At 40.8% G+C, this 19,135-nt stretch overlaps 1 protein-coding gene across 4 annotated transcripts in view; it reads left to right on the forward strand.

Annotated features, from left to right (window-relative positions):
* Positions 1-8,270: 8,270 nt before the first annotated feature.
* NUP58 (nucleoporin 58) overlaps positions 8,271-19,135 on the forward strand; it is a 52,026-nt gene continuing 41,161 nt past the window's right edge. For 2 of the 4 annotated variants that reach the window (XM_070578670.1, XM_008540208.2), the window contains exons 1-5: positions 8,466-9,208; positions 13,808-13,950; positions 15,001-15,036; positions 17,619-17,768; positions 18,412-18,549. In XM_070578670.1, the coding sequence (XP_070434771.1) occupies positions 9,102-9,208; positions 13,808-13,950; positions 15,001-15,036; positions 17,619-17,768; positions 18,412-18,549 (574 nt within the window). In that variant the 5' untranslated portion in view covers positions 8,466-9,101. Of the gene's footprint in view, positions 9,209-13,807; positions 13,951-15,000; positions 15,037-17,618; positions 17,769-18,411; positions 18,550-19,135 lie in introns of all 4 variants that reach the window. The other 2 variants (XM_070578671.1, XM_070578669.1) reach the window with 2 other exon arrangements.

Raw genomic sequence — 19,135 nt, forward strand, 5'->3', positions numbered from 1 at the left:
AAGAGCGCGGAGGGGTCCAGAGAAGACTATTCCCCGTGTGGGAGTGGGTCCCCCGACGTGCTGGTATAAAGAGAGACACGATGTCACGGAAGTTCATTAACCTACCAATGGACCGCGCCAAATTTTAATACTTTCTCTTTGGTTTGAGCTATAATTCTATTCACAGGACTCTCTTGTAAGGAAATTAACAAATATGTTCAGTGCAGCCTTACTTGAAACAATCGAAATTTCCAAGGATTAGTTATGTAAAGTGTGGTTATGTCCATGCACTGTTAATACCGGCATTCATTAAAAATTATGCAGTAGGTCCAGATAACAGGTAAAGGCTGAACAAACTGAAAAATCGACAACTTTTCTTAGATCTGTAAGAGAACCGAGGTCACAGGGCAAACTACGGCCCCCCAAATTAGAGAGAGGGGCAGGCGAAGACAGAAAAATCACGATTTACAGGAGCAGAAACCCGCAGGCAGCAGGGAGCCAGTGACAGGCAGTTCACTTTACCCAGTACATCACGTCTAACTATTCCGAAAAAATTACACAACACACTAAAAGACAAAAAACACAGTTTGAAGACACAGAGCAAGCATCAAAACCAGACTCAGACATGGCAGGGATGCTGGAATTGTCAGACTGGGAATTTGAAACAATTATGATTAATATGCTAAGGCTCTAATGGGTAAAGTAGATAGTATGCAAGAACAGATGGATAATGTAAGCAGAGAGATGGAAATCATAAGAAAGAACCAAAAAGAAATGCTAGAGATAAGAGAACACGGCAACAGAAATGAAGAATGCCTTTGATGGGATGATTAGTAGACTGGACATGACTGAGGAAAGAATCCTCGAGCTTGAGGATATCTCAATAGAAACTTCCAAAACTAAAAAGCAAGGAGAAAAAAGACTGAAAAAAAGCAGAACAGAATAAAGGTGTAACATATGCATAATGCTGAAGGAGAAGAAGGAGAGAAACAAATATTTGGAACAATTATGAATGAGAATTTCCCCCAAATTAATGTCATACACCAAACCACAGATCCAGGAATCTCAGAGAACATCAAGCAGGATAAATGCCAGGAAAACTATGTATCATTCTCAAACTATAGAAAATCAAAGATAAAGAAAAAATTCTGAAGAAACCAGAGGGAAAAAGCACCTTACCTATGGAGGAGCAAAGATAAGAATTACGTCTGTCTGCTCTTCAGAAACCATGCAAGCAGGAAGAGAGTGGAGTGAAATATTAAAGTTGACAGAAAAATCCCCAGCATTCTAGAATTCTGTATCCTGTGAAATTATCCTTCAAAAGTGAAATGGTGGGGCTGGCCCCATGGTGTAGTGGTTGCGTTGGGCACACTCCACTTTGGTGGCCTGGGTTCACAGGTTTGGACTCCAGGTGGGGACATTCACCACTTGTTGACCATGCTATGGCAGTGTCCCACATATAAAGTGGAGGAAGATTGCCACAGATGTCAGCTCAGGGCTAATCTTCCTCAGCAAAAAAAAAAAAAAAAAAGATGTGAAACGGAAATGAAGAAGAGTTTTGTTCATTGAGATTTGTTTTATCTTACTAACGTTCATAAAGTATATGGTCCAGTTTAAGAGAACTTCAATGTGCACCAGTAGCCTAAATCCTATCCTTCCCTAAAAAAGCTGGGATCCAATAAAATTAATCGGATTTAGTATTTTCTGCTGTCCTGATCTCATCACGTATGCAAACAGGGCACTTAATACAGTTACAGTTTCAATAAAGGAGTTCACTGAGACTTATAAGCTAACCTGAAGAAAGACCAGCCAGCCAAGAAGAGATCTGTTTCTTAGGGTAGTTAGTCTGGCGAAATGCCAACATAATTATCGGCCATGAAAAACCGAAGTTTAAAGCAGACAGGAATGAGGGTCAGCACATTCTCTTCCTATAAAGCCATTTGGACACTTTACAGTTGAGAAGTTTGCTTAGTTAGCATGAATTCAGAGCAAGGGAAATTAACCAAAAGATATGAGAGGCTGTTGTCATTCAGCCAAAATCTTGATGCATCTGTAAACCCTATGAGATGTACCAACTGCAAGATCAGATGATAGTGTTTCTGGGCCATGGAAGCCTCTAGAGGCAGCCCTGAATGCTCATTATTATACGCATATATTAAATATCCCTAATCTAGGCTTCGCTGCTGAACAACACCCCTTCTGAGGGCCTTGTTGTTTCTTTAGATATGGCACTTGGTCAATTAAGTTCCTATCAAGATATGGTCTAGAAGTCACGCTGTCTTTTTAAGGAGTCTTTAAACATCTGTGCTTTGATTAATTTTCTTTTGATGTGTATATTCATAATTTCCTTTATTATCCAAGTTCTGAGGGACACCTAGATTTTGGTTTACATATGCCTATGAAAACAACTTAAAATGGTGACATGACTATTATTGATGACTTTAATAAAATATCATTTTCTTAATTGACCTTGTATTTAAAATGGTGGTGTTATGAATCAGAAAATAACAAATATACAAAAACATTGAATAAGCAATCACAATGGTTTGAAATAACGGGGAATCAGCATCTTCTGCGTTCATTTCTCCCTAATGTTTATTTTTACATTGTTGAAAAAAAAACCTCACTTATTTCCCCTATAAAATGCACAAGAAGTGTCTGATATTATGATTGTCATATGAGAAAACATATCATATTTAAAAATTAAATGTTGATGCTTTCATAATTATGCTTACTGTTTACTATCTAATGGGATATTATAAAAGCAATCACACTCTCTAACATGGGTGTTCTTAAATAAACATAAATCATTAAAAAAGCAAGAATATTTCACTTGATTACATTTCTAGGCTTTTATTTTTAGGTGTATTATTGCAGAAGATGAAGCCTATGATCAGAACTCTTTCTGGAAACAAAGCTATCTGAATTCAAATCTCATTTCTGCCACTTACTAGCTGTGTGCATTTGGCAAAATTATTTAATTTCTCTAACTCTTGGTTTAGTTATCTGTAAATACTTAGTACTTATCATTATCTCCTCCACTGAGGTATTTGTGCTAGTTAAATGAAATAATGAACAGAAATGCTTAAGCATAATAGCTGGCCTCAATTAGTGCTCAGCAAATAGTAGTTGTGTATGTGTGTGTTAAGCAGAATGCACCCTCAGAATCCCCAGAGATGTCTAGATACCTGCTGATCCTCATTCTAATCTTTTGCCCTGAGTCACAAATTTATTTGGATGAGGCTGTGCTCATTTGGGGAGACTGAGTGAAGGATGAAACATTTGTTCTTATCTGAGTGTACTGTATACCATACTCCAGTGATCATATTATGTGTTCTATAACCCTGCAACTGAGGAGGTGCACCTGGCCCAGTGATGTGCACGTGTCCTGGTTAGCTGACATACAGGACTGCCTCAGTCTCATGCTGAGTTGGAGGGAGACATACCATGATGTTTCTAGAAGGGCAATATGACTCTCACTCTCTCAGGATTTGAGGGTTTGGGAGCTTGCTCCTCATTCTATCCTAAAGAAGGTTACTAATCATTTTTTTGCATTTCCTAACTGTGTGACCTCCTCTCTGAATCTTTTAGATAAGTAAATATTTCTGACCATTTGTACCTGCTGTTGACATCAGGTGATGCAGTAGTCGGTTGGGCTCTGTTCTGTGTAACCACTTCATTGAATACTGGGGTCTTCTGGTTCTGTGGTTCTCACGCAGGCAGCAGCTTTCTTTTTCTCCAGTTGCCCTTCAAGCCTGCTTTGCTGCTCTCCCTCCCTCTCCTCAACAGGAACTTAAGCTCCTAGAGAAGTACCAGTCAGTCTTGGGTTTTAGAACAATCTAATTTTCAGGAGTCAAAGAATCCAGTCTAATGTAAATAAAAATCTGCCGTTGTATCCAATTCAGAGCTTCTCTTTCCCTATACCCCCCAGGTTTGATGACAGTGGGGATGGAGGTGGGAACAGAGGTGGGGGCATCTGTTTTGACAAGTTTGTTCCGCTTTCTCCCTGCTTGCTTGCTAGTTCCTGCCTTTGCTCTCTGGGAATCAAGTCTTACTTGACCAGTCCTATTATAATCTGGCATCACTGATTTTTTGTGTGGCTGATGCCTGAATGCCCCCTCTTTCTCCCTTGGGCACTTAGTCAATTAGTTAATCCTTCTCTCCATCCTCTGGGACCTCTGGATCTTCTCATTTCCCTGAAGTAGGTGCAGTGCTCTCCAGTTCATTTCTTACAAGCTAGCTAGCTCCTGGTTTTTGATTTACTCAAAGCCTTGTTATTCCTCTTCTTCTAGACTCACTTGAAACGTCTCTGTATCTGTACAATAGCTTTGTCTTCTCATGTCTCCTCCATATAGATATACACACACACTTGTGCTTTAACTACTTTGAGAGGATTTCTATTCCTTGCAATCGAAAGAGGCCTAATTAACCTGTGGGAAAACTGATCACAAAGGAGATGGACAGTTTTGAGGGAAATTTTATCGATGCTATGGAAAAGCCTTATGAATGTATTCCTGCTTCACAGCAGTGGACATCAGTCTAGTGGCCAGAACATGAGTGTCCATCAGGTACAGTGACTTGTTTCCTTGACAGATGAGAGGAATTAATGCAGATGAATTCTTCCTCTTTGGCTCCCATTTTTTTGAGACTAGACCCTGACCATTGCCCTTCTTTTAGCATGTTTCAAGACAAAATTGATAACAGGTTGTTGTTTCTGCTCTTATTGTTATATTCCAGTCTTATAGATATTCTGGACATTGGTTCATCTTGGATATTTCCTACGTTTCTTCACTAACGCATGTAAAATTCATCTTTTAGTGTGGATTCCTATGAAAGATGGTATAATAATTTAGCTGTGACCAACAGAGACCCAACTATAATGGCCTAAACAACATAGAAGTTGATTTTTCTGTCATTTAAAAGAAATCTGAAGGTAGGCAGACCAGGATTGGTATGATAGCTCTGTAACATCATCAAGGACCTACGTTCATGATATTTTTCTGCTACGCCCTCCTTAATATATGACATCCATTCTTAAGTTCCTCACAGTCTGAGGTGGGTGTTGGAGACCCAGCCATGTGTCTAAGTTTCAGGTAGCAGAAAGGAAGAAGGAAGAGAAAAGCCAAAGGGACATATGCCAGCTATCTCTTCCTCTAAATGAGTCATACTGGACGTCTCATCTCATGTCTCCCACTTACATCTAAGCAGCCACATTTACCTGTAAAGGAAGTCGGGGTATGTAGTTGTATACCTGGTTGATGTACCACCTTGAACAAAAATGGGATGTTTTTTGTAAGGAAAAAGGGAAGAATGAAAAATGGTGGCAAGAAGAGAGCTTCCCTCATTTATTTTATGCTGACATTTCCAAGTTTCTTTTCCTGATCTTTTCCTTATCCACTATCATGAAAGCAACTGTTCATGTCCCATCCCCCATACTCACCAATAGGAAGGACATAATTTCAAAATAAATGACCACACTTTGAATTAAATATATTTAGCTTCATGGAAAACTCCCTACATTGCTTTCGTTTTCCTCATTTCTTGGGGGAAACAGATCATTACTGTTCTGATCTATTGTTGGAAACACGTTTTAGCTTTAGGCTTTTTCCCTCTAACTTTTTATTTTGAAAAATTTCAAACCCACAGAAAAGTTGAAAGAGTAGTACGTACAATGAACACCCATATATTTTGCTTGTAGAGTCACGAATTGTTAACATTTTGTGACATTTTCATTATTCATCTCTCTATAAATTTTGTTGTTGGATTGTTTGAAAACTTAATAAGATTTCTAAAGAGGAAGGACACTAGCTAAATCTTTAAAGTCAATAGACCCCTTCTGAGAATAAATTCAAGATAGAGGGCAACTGGTTATATATAGTCTCTAAAAGATAGCTCTCTCTTGGATATTTCAGAGGATCAGATCATACATATATAGATCCCTTTAAACAGACTTGTGATTCCCATTTCCTTTCTGTTTTAGAACGTCTCAACTGGTACTTCTCAAAAGGTTGTCCCCATCTGAACATACCACTGAGGCAAGCCTATTTAGATATTTTAATGCAAAGCCAAATTAGAATCTTTTTAGTGCTATTGCCTTTCAGATGATTCAGTCTATGACATTAGCAATGTCATCACACAGCCAGTAAATCAGCAAAAGATGGGGTTTCTTGACAGAATTCTCACAATATAAAAAGCAAAGGGAAGCAAAATGGCTTGCCATAGAGTTTAGGATCTGAATCACTTGCTTTATTCTTGGAAAGCAGTAATTCACACAGAACTGACATATGGTTCAGGTGTCATGATGTCGAAGGGGAATGTTTGGAACGTCCTTTGGAATAGCATGTGTTCCTCTCATTAGGTTGGGAGGGTTAAGAAATTCCAGCACTGCATGTGTTTGCCTCGCTGGATAGGCTTTAGGTTTAAATAGGCATGAAGTTTATGTTACTGCCATTTTACTGTCATTTTTCAATTGAATAACCAAACAATTGGGCTTATAGAAGCTGCGTTCTTTATTTCTGTAGAACATAAGGATGTCAAGTTTTTTCTTTTCTTTTCTTTTTGCTAATAGGACAAAGAGAAGACGGCACAGAAGATGAGAAAGGGTCTTTGAGGTCTAGTCTTACATTTGGTGCACCTAGCGGCTTGTGGTAGATTGTACTACTGTTCACCAAATATTCCAGTTTCCATCTCTGCAGTGCTTCTCTCTGTGGGATTTTTGGGTTTACTGTAGTATAACTTAAACTACTCTGACAGATACAAGTCAGAAATGCCACTAAAAGACATAGGGAGCCACTTTCTGTCTTCCTACAAAAATCGTCTGGATCTACCTTTTTTTCCCCAGTCAAAAGTCCCCTAGATTTCATATCCTCAGTCCTTTACTGACTATCCTAGAGTCATCATTGATAATAGCATTCTCTAGATCATTGAAGCTCTAAAACCCACCGTATTTTATTTTTCTCTTCCTGTTCAATCACTGTGAATTTTTTCTGTATACTATAGTTCACATATGTCCTTCTTCTCTTTTGTTTTATCATTCCCATGGTGACCTTCATATTCTAAATGCTATTTAATTTTTATTTATACAAACACAGAGGTGGTTTATTAGTCTGCTCAGGTTGCCATAACAAAATACCAAAGACTGGGTGGCTTAAACAACATTTCTCACAGTGCAGCAGGCTGATAAGTCCAAGATCAAGGTGCCCATAGGCTTTCTTCCCAGATCACATAAGGCTGCCTTTAGGCTGTGTCCTTAGAGGTGGAGAAAGGAGAGGGAATTCTCTTGAGTCTCTTCTTATAAGGGAATTAATCCATCTTGAGGGCCCCACCCTCATGACCTCATCACCCTAATTACCTCCCAAAGGCCCCACCTCCAAAAACCATCGCACTGTGGGTTAGGGCTGCAACAAAAGAAATTTTGGAGAGACCCAATTCAGTTCATAACAGGTGGCAAAGCCCAAGTTCAATACTGGAGAAAGTGTTGCATCAAGGGGAGTTGCAAGATGTGAGGTTAGAAAGATTGGTTACGTACAGGACATTGAGCGCCAGACAAACAGCCACTGGTTTTTGACCAAGGCAGTGTTGTGGTAAGAATTATGTTTTAGGAGAGAAAATCTGGTGACTGCTTATGGGATGAATTTTATTGGAAGAGACTACAGGTAGTAAAACCTTTTGCGGGAGTAACGTAACAATCCTTGATGGAAAAATAAAGACCCACATTATGATGGCAGCACCTCAAAGGCATCACCGCCAGGCAGTCTGTCCTGATCTTTCTGCCAGAGGGGAGTGCTTCTTTAAACCCACATTTTTCCTATGTTAAAAGGTTACTCATAGCAGCCTTATATTTCGCCTTATATTATACTTGTTTCTGTACTTTTTAAAAATCCCTTTCACTTTGTGGTTCCTGAGCGCCGCAAAGGTGGGAGGCAGCCATCCAGGAGGAACCCCACACGCTCCGCCCCAGGCCGGGCCCTCTTCCCCTGCAGGATACGCTGACACTATTTGCGGACTTGACAACATCCTTTGCCATCCAGGCGCCTTGGCCAGTTCTGTTTGCTCAGCACCACTAACAGAACTGACCACTCCGCTCACGAAAGGACGCTCTTCTGAGCTTCCTTCAGGGCCGCGCATCGGGCTCCCGGTGACTGCCCTTAGCGGGCTCCGGCGGCACCCACGCGGCGCTGAGCTGGGGCTCACGTCAGTAGATGGATGAGTGAATGAAAGGCATGCCTGGAGATATTGTGGGTTCAGTTGCACACCACAGCAATAAAGTATCACAATAAAGCGAACCACGCGAATATTTTGGTTTCCCAGTGCATGTAAAAGTTATGTGTACACTATACTATATTAAATGTGCAATAGCATTATGTCTAAAATCACAGGGTACATACCTTAATTTAAATATGTTTATTGCTAAAAGAAGCTAACGATCATCTGAGCCTTCAGCGAGTCAGAATCTTTTTGGGGGCAGAGAGTCCAGCAAAAAACGCAGTATGAGCGACGCGCAATAAAGCAAGGCACAATGAAACGAGTATGCGGTATTATCGACTGATCTGCAAACCATCAGGAAGCAGACACGCTCCGTCCTCCCTGGGGAACGAGAGGCAGCCAAGGAAAGACTGGAAGCGCCTCCTTTTCTGAAAGAGGGGCTTGGGATGCTCAATAGGGCCTTCCCAACGCTGGGATTCTGCACATCCTTTTTTGGCAGTAAGCAAAAATATAAGTAACATTGAGAGTCAACGGTCACAAAGTACAGAAGCCGCACAAACACCAACACAGAACTAACAAAAAGGGATGGACCGGCTTTTGACTCAGGGGGCCCACCGCTTAGGAGAGTAGGCGGGGCTCCACCCCACCTTGTCCCAGGACGCTTTGCGCCGCGCGCCGGCCCAGCCCCTCACCGTCCCAGGGTTCCCTGCGCGGCGGGCTGGCCCCCGTGAGCTACGAGCGCGCGGCGGAGCCGAGCTCCGCCCTCTTGGGCCTGGTCTTGGCCGTTCCCGCGGTTGGAGGTTCCCGCCAGATCCGGGTTCGGGGAGAGTGATGTTGCCCGGCCCGGCTCGGCTTTAGGCGGGAGGAGAGTCCTAGAGCCCTTGCAGCTTGCTGGCGGCACCGCGCCCCGGGCAGCCATGTCCACGGGTTTCTCCTTCGGGACCGGCACGCTGGGCTCCACCACCGTGGCCGCCGGCGGGACCGGCACGGGCGGCGGTTTCTCCTTCGGGACGAGCGCGTCCAGGTAACCGCACCTCCTCGCCGGCCCGGCCGGGGCCTCCGCGGCGGCTCCCGGGGGCGTCGCGCCCCTCTCTCTCTCTCTTCCCGCTGGCTCCCCGGAGGCCTGGAGAAGACGACCTGCCCCGCGCCGGGCTCGTAGGCCGCCCGCTCGCCGCCCTGGCCGGCCCCGGCGGCTGGTGGGAGGAGGGCGCCGTCTCTGTCGGGGGGACCCGGGAACCGCGATGGTTCCGGCGCGGTCCCCGCCGAGGGACGGCCGGCGGCGTGAGGGCCTGGGTTTCCCTGCTGAGCCCGAGCGACGCGCCGGTCTTAGGCGCAGAATGAATGTGGAACGAATGAATGAGACCGTAGCTTATTGTGAGGTTTTAGGAAAAGACAATAGAAAATTCTAAGGAGGACAATCAAAAATTTCTCCCTGATAATTCAGATTCCAGTGCAGAGTTACGGTTTTGGACATTGCAGGGCCTTAGTGATTGCGCCGTTGTTTTAAACGAGCTTTCAAGTCTTTGTGCCTCATGGGACCCTATCTGTCCTTTTTTTAGTTTGTTTTAAATACTTTTTACAGAGTTTGTTGGTGATTATTTTGAATAGAAGTGTTTGAATTAGTATATTATAGGTGAGAGTGTTGTCGTAATGACTCACATTTAAATTTAAATTGCAAAATGTAGGTAACATTCATCATTTTTGTGCAACCTGCTACGCCACCACTTCAGAAGGTGACAAAAATTTGCGTAGCAGAGGTACAGACAGAGGCAGTTAAAGATGATTTTAATTATGAGAGATTTAATCTTTGGAACTCAGTCTTCTGAAGATAAAGTGGAGGAGTTCTTTCAACCAAGGAGTGTATATAGAATGAGTTACAAGATATCTCCTGAAGCTTGAAGAATGTGGTTGTAGATTGACAAGGCAAGAATACCTTCAGCATTGTCTATTAAAAAGGGGCGGGGGTGACAGACTACACAGTCAAGTCAGAAATCTGAGAGTTTTCCTTAATACCTCCTTTTGTCTCACTCTACACGCTTAATCAGCAAGGCCTGATAATTGTAATTCTTCAGTTTCCATTTGCTTCATCCCCAGTGCCACCACCCTGTTGCAAGCTCTCGTTGTTCGTGGAACAAATATTTACTGAACAGACTCCTGTGAAGTAGACTTGTTTTAGGGGTTAAAGATAAGAGTCCTGCTCTCTTGAAGCTTACATTCTTGTGAAAATCCTTATGATCACTGCCAGCTTTTCAACAACTCACCTTTCTCCTGTTGGATGAAAACTTCTCCCATCATTTCCTACTTAGGTTAGTTCAATGGAATCCTAGTTGCTGTCTCAAAAATCTCCTCTTAAGTCAATCTTTTTACCACATTGTAGCCAGAGTGATTTTTTAAATTCCCATTGCCTCCCTTCAGTGATTTTTCCACTGTCATTGGAATGAAGTAAAAATAAATCGTACCATGATCTGCGAGACCTAAATAACCTGGAATCTCTTCAGACTCATCCTGAGTCTTTTATTTAAAAAAAAAAAATAACATTTGCATTAACACCCAGTACAGGCACACAGATAAGTAACTGAAACAAAGTGTCAAAGAAAGACCCTTACCCTTACTTCAAGTGATGCACTTTGATATTTTCTATTTGGTTCCATTTCATTTTTTTAAATGCTGGTTGTGATCTACTAAATTGATTTTATACTCCTCTCACAGGTCCTGCTTTAGTTTGAAAAACCCTACTCTAGTAACGGGCCTCTTCTCAACTCCTAGTGGGCTTGGCCAAATTCTGTCCCACTTTAAGGTAGTTCCCTCTGCCTCCACTTTCCCTACTGCCTCTCACCCTGTCTGCCAAGCTAATGCCCACTTTGGGGACTCTCGTGGTTGCTTCCCCAGAGGGGCCTTTTCTGACCTGTGGCTCAGGAGGAGGTCTCCGTCCTCATCCACCGAAGCGCTTACCACGGTTGTAGTCAGTTCATCATGTTTTTTGTTGACTTGTTTATTGTCTGATCCCGGCAATAGACTGTAAGCTCCATGGCGGTGGAGACTTTTTCATGCTATTTTTCTGGTTGACACAGTGGAGCTCAGTGTATATTTGTTGAATGAATGAATGAATGATTGATTAATCTCGTTTTCTCACTGACTAGGAACTTCCTGAGGGCAGGGTCTGAGTCATATTTACTACTCCATCTTCAGTCTCTATGACAGAGCCTGCCATATAAAAAGGACTTTACTAAACACTTGTCGATTGATTGAATAAATGAATTATTAGTAGTAAATTAGAAAAATGTACACAGGCTTCAGAAAGGCTTGGATAAATTAATAGAAGGAGGGACAGTCTTAACATCTGTCCGTTGGAGTCCTGGTTTGGAGGCCTGTCTGCCCCTAGTGGCACCTGGTGATCTGGTCTCTTTAGGTAAGTTATTCTTGGGGAAGTTACTCTCTAAGCCTCAATTGCCATGTCTGGAAAAGGGGTATAACAACATATTTACCTCAGAGATGTATTGAATGAGATAAAGCATGGAAAGTATTTAGCAGCTCCTCCAGCACTTGGTAAGTGCTCCATAAATGTTAGCTGGTCTGTTAGCTCCTAAGTCCGCATGAACCCAAGCTCCAGAAATTAAAATAACAGGCCGGACCTGCTGGAGTCGAGGGCTTTTCTACAAGACGTCCTGTGGGGCATTGGCAGATAATACTGGGTTGAGGCAATAATCGGTCAGGGCGGGGGTAGCTTTTGTTTTTCTCTTAAGTAAGTAAATTTCTCTGCTGCAGAGAAATTTCCCTTTTGCTTCTCTGGTAGAGTAAGAAGATTTCACTTTGATGTATTTCTTTGGTAATGTTTTCAACTTTAGTTACAAAACACTTCCTTGTGTCTTCAGTTTTCTTAAGTTGTCAAGAAATTTTAAATTATTTTAATTGACTGAAAGTACATACTTTCACTGTACTTCTTTTGTTTATTTCTGGAATAGCAGTAGATACAAATGGGATCACTGATTTGTTTGGGAGGAAGGCGAGCATATTAATCATTTTCTTAATTTGATGTCCTCAATATTTGCCAATACTGTTTCTTAAAATACCTTTTGATTCAGTTGATTAAATGTTTAAAGATTTACGAGATTTTGCAACCCTGCTCTGCCGACCCCCTATACTTCATACACCCAGGGGCACACACACGTGTTCATAAGGATCATTTTTAGAATCAGTGGTAAATTAAGACACAATTAGGGTATGCCCTCTCCTTCCTCCTACTCAGTGTTGTTCACTGATTTCAAGTTCTACCTCATTGATACGCTCCTCCTTCTGCATTCCCCTCACAGTGATTAGCTGGCGTAATACCTTGTACGTAATGTGTTCAGTTGAATTTATAAGTATTATTTATAACAGTAAGTAATAACAGTTATTGAGTAAAGTTAATTTGCCCTGCATAATCTCTTAATCTTTATAAAAAATTCTGTTAAGTGGATACCGTTATTCCTATTTTGCAGATGAGGAAATTGAGTCTCAAAAAGTTTAATGTCACACAAGTACCAGCACATTGGGAAGCTGATACTCGAACCCAGCCACAACACTGCTGCCGTCCCCTTAAATTGAAACACCCTTGACTTTTAAGCTTTTTTAAACTCACATTGGGTCTCTCATGGTGATTATGTCTGTCTGGAAGGACAGAGTGAGAAGTAATAAAGATACATCTATAGGATGAATGGGATTTCCCATTATGTTGTACATGTTGTTATAATTTCTCTTAACTCTCCTACATAATTTTTGGAGTGTCAAATTGTCGAGGTTTTTGGCTTATTTTCATAATTTATTCTCCCACCTACGGGCGGTGAGTTTGAGCCTCTGAGACTGGATAAGGACCATTGAAAAGTTGTGAGCTTTGTTCACATCGCTTGTTATTGTCAGCTGCTCTTTTTAAGCTTTCAGAAACTCTGAAGAAGATTTCTACTTATGAACACATAATCTTGACAGAGGGTAATTTTGCTTTGCATTTTACTCTTACCTGGATGTGTCTGTTCTTGTCCCTCCCCGCTACGCGCTGCACCCAGATCTTCCTAAAGCTTTTTCGGTGGCAAGATACCTACCTAATCCTCCAACCCCCCATGAATATGGTAATATAGCCATAGAAAGATGGTGAAGACAACTGAGAGTAACTTTTCTATTTCTGAGTGTGTCTTTCTTTTCTTTATATTAATAGTTGGGGAAGAAGCAAATAATTTAGCAATGAGAACTGTGTGTGAGTAGTTTAAGAGGAAAATGATCCACATTCATGGGATTTCCTTATGGCTGTTTTAAAATATGTGAACTTTCAAACAAAAACTGGTGAAAGCAGAATATGTGTGAACCTGTTTATGATTTCTTGGGGTCTGAAATCCTACTTGCTATAGATTATGCTTTTCTTGAAGACTGGTATTATATTTTTTAAGACTAATTTTATATGTAGATTTTAAAGAGAACAGAAAAATATTTGAACTTGTTTGGTTAAAGGTAAATTGTTACTTCCTTTTGTATCCTATGCAGATGTATTAAATATGTTAAATGAAAGAAAAATTAACCTTGAAGAGTTAATTTTCATTTTTCTTAAGTAAATATTGGCTCTCGTAGACTTCATTTTGTGTTTTTTATAAACAAGCAATCCCTCTGTGGGCCTCAATTTTGGAACTCTTGGGAGCACCTCGACTCCAGCAACTACATCTGCTTCTTCGGGTGGTTTTGGAACCGGGCTCTTTGGATCCAAACCTGCCACTGGGTTCACTCTAGGAGGAACAAATACAGGTAAGGAGGATTGCCACATTTTCAGGAAGTAAGCTTGAGATATTTATTCTTTTTCAGGTTCTGTCTCCTCCTTTTACAAGAATCGTCATTGGTGGTAGACCTAAAAATGGTCAATACGAAGATGAAAAGAAACATAGAGATGTGCAATTAAGGGCCAGCAATAGGCCCAGTCAGCAGCTATGATCTACTTTAGTGTATGGAAGGAAAAAACACACACACACCCACTTAAAGAATTGAAGAAGATATGTCTCTTTAATGAGTTAAAGTAATTAAAATTTTAATATTAGACTATATAATGTTGTTTTGCTTTAGTGAAGATTGTTAAGTTTGCCAATTTGGATGTTAATTAAAATTAGCATATATGGGACAGTCAGCATTGTATTTTGATATAACTTCATAATTTATATCCCTAAGAGATGTTTTAAATTTTTGTATTAAAGCAATTGTTTCACTAAGTAAAGGGCAAGAGGTAAAGGTTTCTGGTGGACATTTCAATAATAAAAAGTTTTTTTTAATACTTACAGGTAGTTTGTTATTATAAGCTAAAAATATGTTTCACTGGAGCTACCATTTAAGAGTTTGCTTCCTTATTTACCCTTTATTCTCTACTTCAGAGCCCCTTGGTCTCTGTTACCACCTTTTGCGTTGACTTTCCAGCTTTGATTGCCGTACTTTTCACAGCCACATGTAGAAAATGAAAGAACTGCAGGAGTAAATATGAGACTAGCCAGGGAGCTTCTTGAGACAGCTCTGTGTGCCAGTGTTTTGCTTGGAGTAGCTTTTTTTCTCCTTGCCTAATTTTGTTATAAACAACAGTTGTTTGCATTTTACAAATCTTATTTCCTAATTAGTGACATTCTGTACTTTGTAGTCCGCAGACCGTAGAGCACTTGTGTTAGGGTGTGGTTGTGGAGGATGTTGTGATACATATTGTTCCTGTTAGCAGTGTTATCACTCCCGGAGAGGGAATCCAACTCCTGCCCTTATGACACACAAAACGAATGCCATCTTCCAGTGATGATTAAATTGTATTTCTCTTCTTATCCCCAGGAATAGCAACAACTATAACTACTGGATTAACTCTGGGTAAGAATTTTTGAGGAAAGATCCCAGATCTGTGGTTTCTGCTCTTCTCTTTCCTAATATCTCACAGAGCTTGGGTGTAGAAGAAAGTATGTAAGGAACTGAATATAGATCACAGATACTGACTTTCAGTATTTGAATTTTTAAAAAATCAGTGACTAGATAGTCTTTTTTAATTCATAAAAAAATTTAAATACAGAAATGATTTTTCTGTGGAAATTTATTTCACATTACATTTTCAGTCATTTGCGTCCTTGTAGTGGAAAAAGCACTAAACTCTAGTCGGAAGTCTTGGAGTTAAGCCCTGGTTGAACCTCTAAATAGTTGTGAGGCCTTAAACAGTCATGTAATGTCTGGCAGCTTTTAGTTATCTATAAAACGAGGGTATTGGACTGAAAAGTTTTTGGATTCCCTTGCCTCAAAAACATCATGGTTCTCTGTAGTGATGTGCTGAAGGGAATGTGGATGACTAGGGTTACTGCCTGCCTTGAATCTGGATGGCAGTAAATAATGTGAAAGGAAATGAAAGACTGAAAGGCATTGAGGAACCTCAGTTAAAATTAAATTAAATTAAACATGAAAATGAAGGTTGGTGGACTTTATTTGGATGCTACTTGTCAACAGAAAACACAACACATCCGTTCACCACCAGGGTTTTAGACAGGATTGGCTACAAGGGAAAGCAGTTGGATCCTATTTTCTGTGAGGGTAGAACATGATTTCAAAGCACTGAACTCTGGTAGGAACTTCCACTTGTGGTAAGGGCAATCCAAAAGTATAATTTCTGGCTTCTTTTCTCTCAGTGCTCTCAGGAGAAGCCAAAATGCAGATGATGCATGCATTTCTTCGTTTATACTTTTTGAGCAGCTGCTATTTCCCAACTCAGTGGCCTTGGGTATGCATGATGCCTTGAACGTTCACTGTTAGATCTTGGTTTGATGCTGGTGATCAGGATGGTACTGATGTCAGGAACTGCTGAGTGCGTGAGCAAAGCATTCAGTCTGTTGTGAGGTGAAGGGAACAGGCAGATATATGTTCTGGTGTCATCTGATAAATGCTCTAACGATGTATGAAAGACGCCAAGGAAGCCAGAGGAAGAGGAGAGTTGGAGTTTATTTTGGGAGTAGGAAACAATTCCAGATGAAGGAGTGGACAATGCAAAGGCCAAATCGTAAAAGGATCCAGGGAAAAAGGAAAAATACTTTGTTCTTGGAGTTTAGGATTCAGAAGAAGGAATGATAGGGAGAGGAGATTTAAGGAGCAGGTTGGGACCAGATAGGAAAGGTGGTCATACCAAGCCCTTAGACTCTATTTTAGAGACAGTATAGCACTAGTGGGAACCTTAAGTCTGGGGGAATCACCAGGGTATTATTTTTTTGTTGTTCTCTCTCTCTCTCTCTCTCTCTCTCTCTCTTTTTTTTTTTTGTTGAAGAAGATTAGCCCTGAGATAACATCTGCTGCCAATCGTCCTCTTTTTGCTGAGGAAGACTGGCCCTGAGCTAACATCCGTGCCCATCTTCCTCTACTTTATATGTGGGACGCCTACCACGGCATGGCTTGCCAAGCAGTGTCATGTCCACACCCAGGATTTGAGCCGGTGAACCCTGGGCCGCCAAAGCGGAACGTGCAGACTCAACCGCTGTGCCACCAGGCCAGCCCCTTTCTCTTTTTAAAGTAACTGAGATAATTCCAAGAATAGATTAGTGGTTGGAAGAGACCGATAGCAGAGAAACAAATTAAGAGGTTTATTGTAATAGTTCTTGAGAGAGAGATGGCCTGAACTAAGGATTTTGAGATGTTTGTAATCAAGGGATATCTCTAAAGTAGAATTGACGGGACTTGTGACTAACAGAATGCAGAGGAGGGAAGGGATGCAAAGATGATTGTGGTTTCTGGCTTGAGCAGCTGAATTGACCACGGTGGGACATGTTTTTAGGAAAGTTTTTTATAGGGAGATGTGTAGGAGTCCAAAGGGATATCCAGGTAGAGCTAGTGAATGGAGACTCAGGTAGATGCAGATTTAGACCCGTGTGCCTACAGCTGAAATTCTGAAAGTGCCTGAGAGTGTTCGGGAAGTAAGGGAGCAGGAGTGGAACCATAGGGAGTATCATTTAAGAAGTGAACAGAGGCAGGAGATCTACAAAAGCAGCCTGAGAGGAATAGCACAGGGAGTAGGAGGGAGAGAACTGGGAGCTGACAAACAGAAGCCAGAAGGAAGAGGATTTGAAGCAGTGCAGAGTGGTCGCTTAAATGCTCTTGGAGAAGAGGGAGTGTTCTTGTGCTGAGTACGAAGGAAAGGAAGGGTAAATGCTGGGTTAGGTAAACCCTGGAGTAGAACTGACATTGGATTTCAATATTACCATGCTGATTGGACTTTCTTTTGCTTTTCTTGACTCACAGGGCCATCTTTTCAGTGTTCACCATGATTTGGTTCCAACTTTCATATTGTTCTCTCTCATACATACATAAGTACGCATATCATTGTTTTCTCTACAAAAAGTAGGATCATAAACTTTTAGGGATCCTGGTTGAAGCTGGTATAATACATATACAGTTATGGTAAAATAGGATTTTTTTTTTTAAAGGAACGCCAGCTACTACATCTGCATCTACCACTGGTTTCAGTTTAGGATTCAGTAAACCGGCAGCATCCGCCACGCCGTTTGCTCTGCCTATTACTTCTACCTCAGCTAGTGGTCTTACTCTTTCGTCTGCTCTGACATCAACTCCGGCAGGTGAGGCAGAATGGAAAAAAGTTGCATTTTATGCTTAAATTTCAACTTTATTTGGCTAGTGAGCATAGATATCCACCTTTATTAAAGATAACTTTAGTTTGGGAAAATTTTTATGTCAGTCATTTAGCAGTTTTGACTTACTAATTGATTTGTGAAGAAGGTCAGCATTGGGCATTAAAGCAGCGGAGGACGTCTTGGAAGTTGGTCTCTGTTTACATAGCAAGTCAGGGGAGAGAGTGAGAGAGGTAAAATGTAAAAATGTTAACATCCACTTTGTCTTCAAGGAGCATTTTGGTGACAGGGAAGGATCAAGAGTTTGCATAAACCTTTCCTGGCTTAGGATTCATTCAATTTTGAGGGTGGGATTGGTGAACTGGGTTGAAAACTATTACTGTCCAGAATCAGTTACCTAGTACCATTCTGTTATTACCCAAAGCCCATATTTCTGTTACTGGTTTTTACTTTGAAGGTACTATTTCTCTTTATTAAGTGTATGTAATTTTATGTTTAGTGAGTAGTTTTTCCCCAAGAGCCAGTTTTATCATGGACGACATCGTTTTGTTTTACTAAGTGTTTTGTATTTTCTGTAGTGTTCTTAGGAATGATGTTTCTTTGTGAAGGCTTACAATCTCACTTTTTATAGCATCCACAGGATTTACTTTAAATAATTTGGGTGGAGCAACAGCCACAACTACGACTGCATCAACAGGCCTTTCTTTAGGGGGAGCCTTAGCTGGTCTGGGAGGTTCACTTTTCCAGAGTACAAACACAGCAACATCAGGTAATTGATATTTGCTTTCCAGAAATAGCAGATATTTATATTTAAATTTACTTTATCTTTATTTTGGCCTTTCGAGCAGATCACTTTGTCTCTTTATCCTGTGTATTTTCCCTTTGGTATGAAAACTGAATTATAAAATAATGTTTTTTATACATAATTGGACATCTTAGCTGTATTTTAGAAATACATATTCCTGTTTCTCAATATTAATTGACTAGGTAAGGAAAGAAAGAGGAGCCCTGGTTGGTAAACTGTTCTAGAGAAACTTTCTTTTTAATAAATGGCATTTGAATATTGTAGATCATGTAACTGCCTAAATTCATTGTAAGACAACTTGACGTTTTAAGCTCCAGTTCTAGGAATGACTTTCCATTATAGACACCAGGAAAGGGTATTAGCATGCTTTGAAGGCAAAATTTTAAAACACAAATATTAAATAATTTTGTTATAGTCAGGCAAAATGCTGAAGTACCAGTTCACCTGGCAGAGGATACTGAATTAATATTTTATATCTTGGTCTGATTTCTCATTTCATGCTTATTTTGAGATAAGCTTCATGTTAAGGATTCTACAGATGTTTTGAATA

This window comes from Equus przewalskii, chromosome 16, assembly GCF_037783145.1.
Source record: "Equus przewalskii isolate Varuska chromosome 16, EquPr2, whole genome shotgun sequence".
Classification (NCBI taxonomy): Eukaryota; Metazoa; Chordata; class Mammalia; order Perissodactyla; family Equidae; genus Equus; species Equus przewalskii.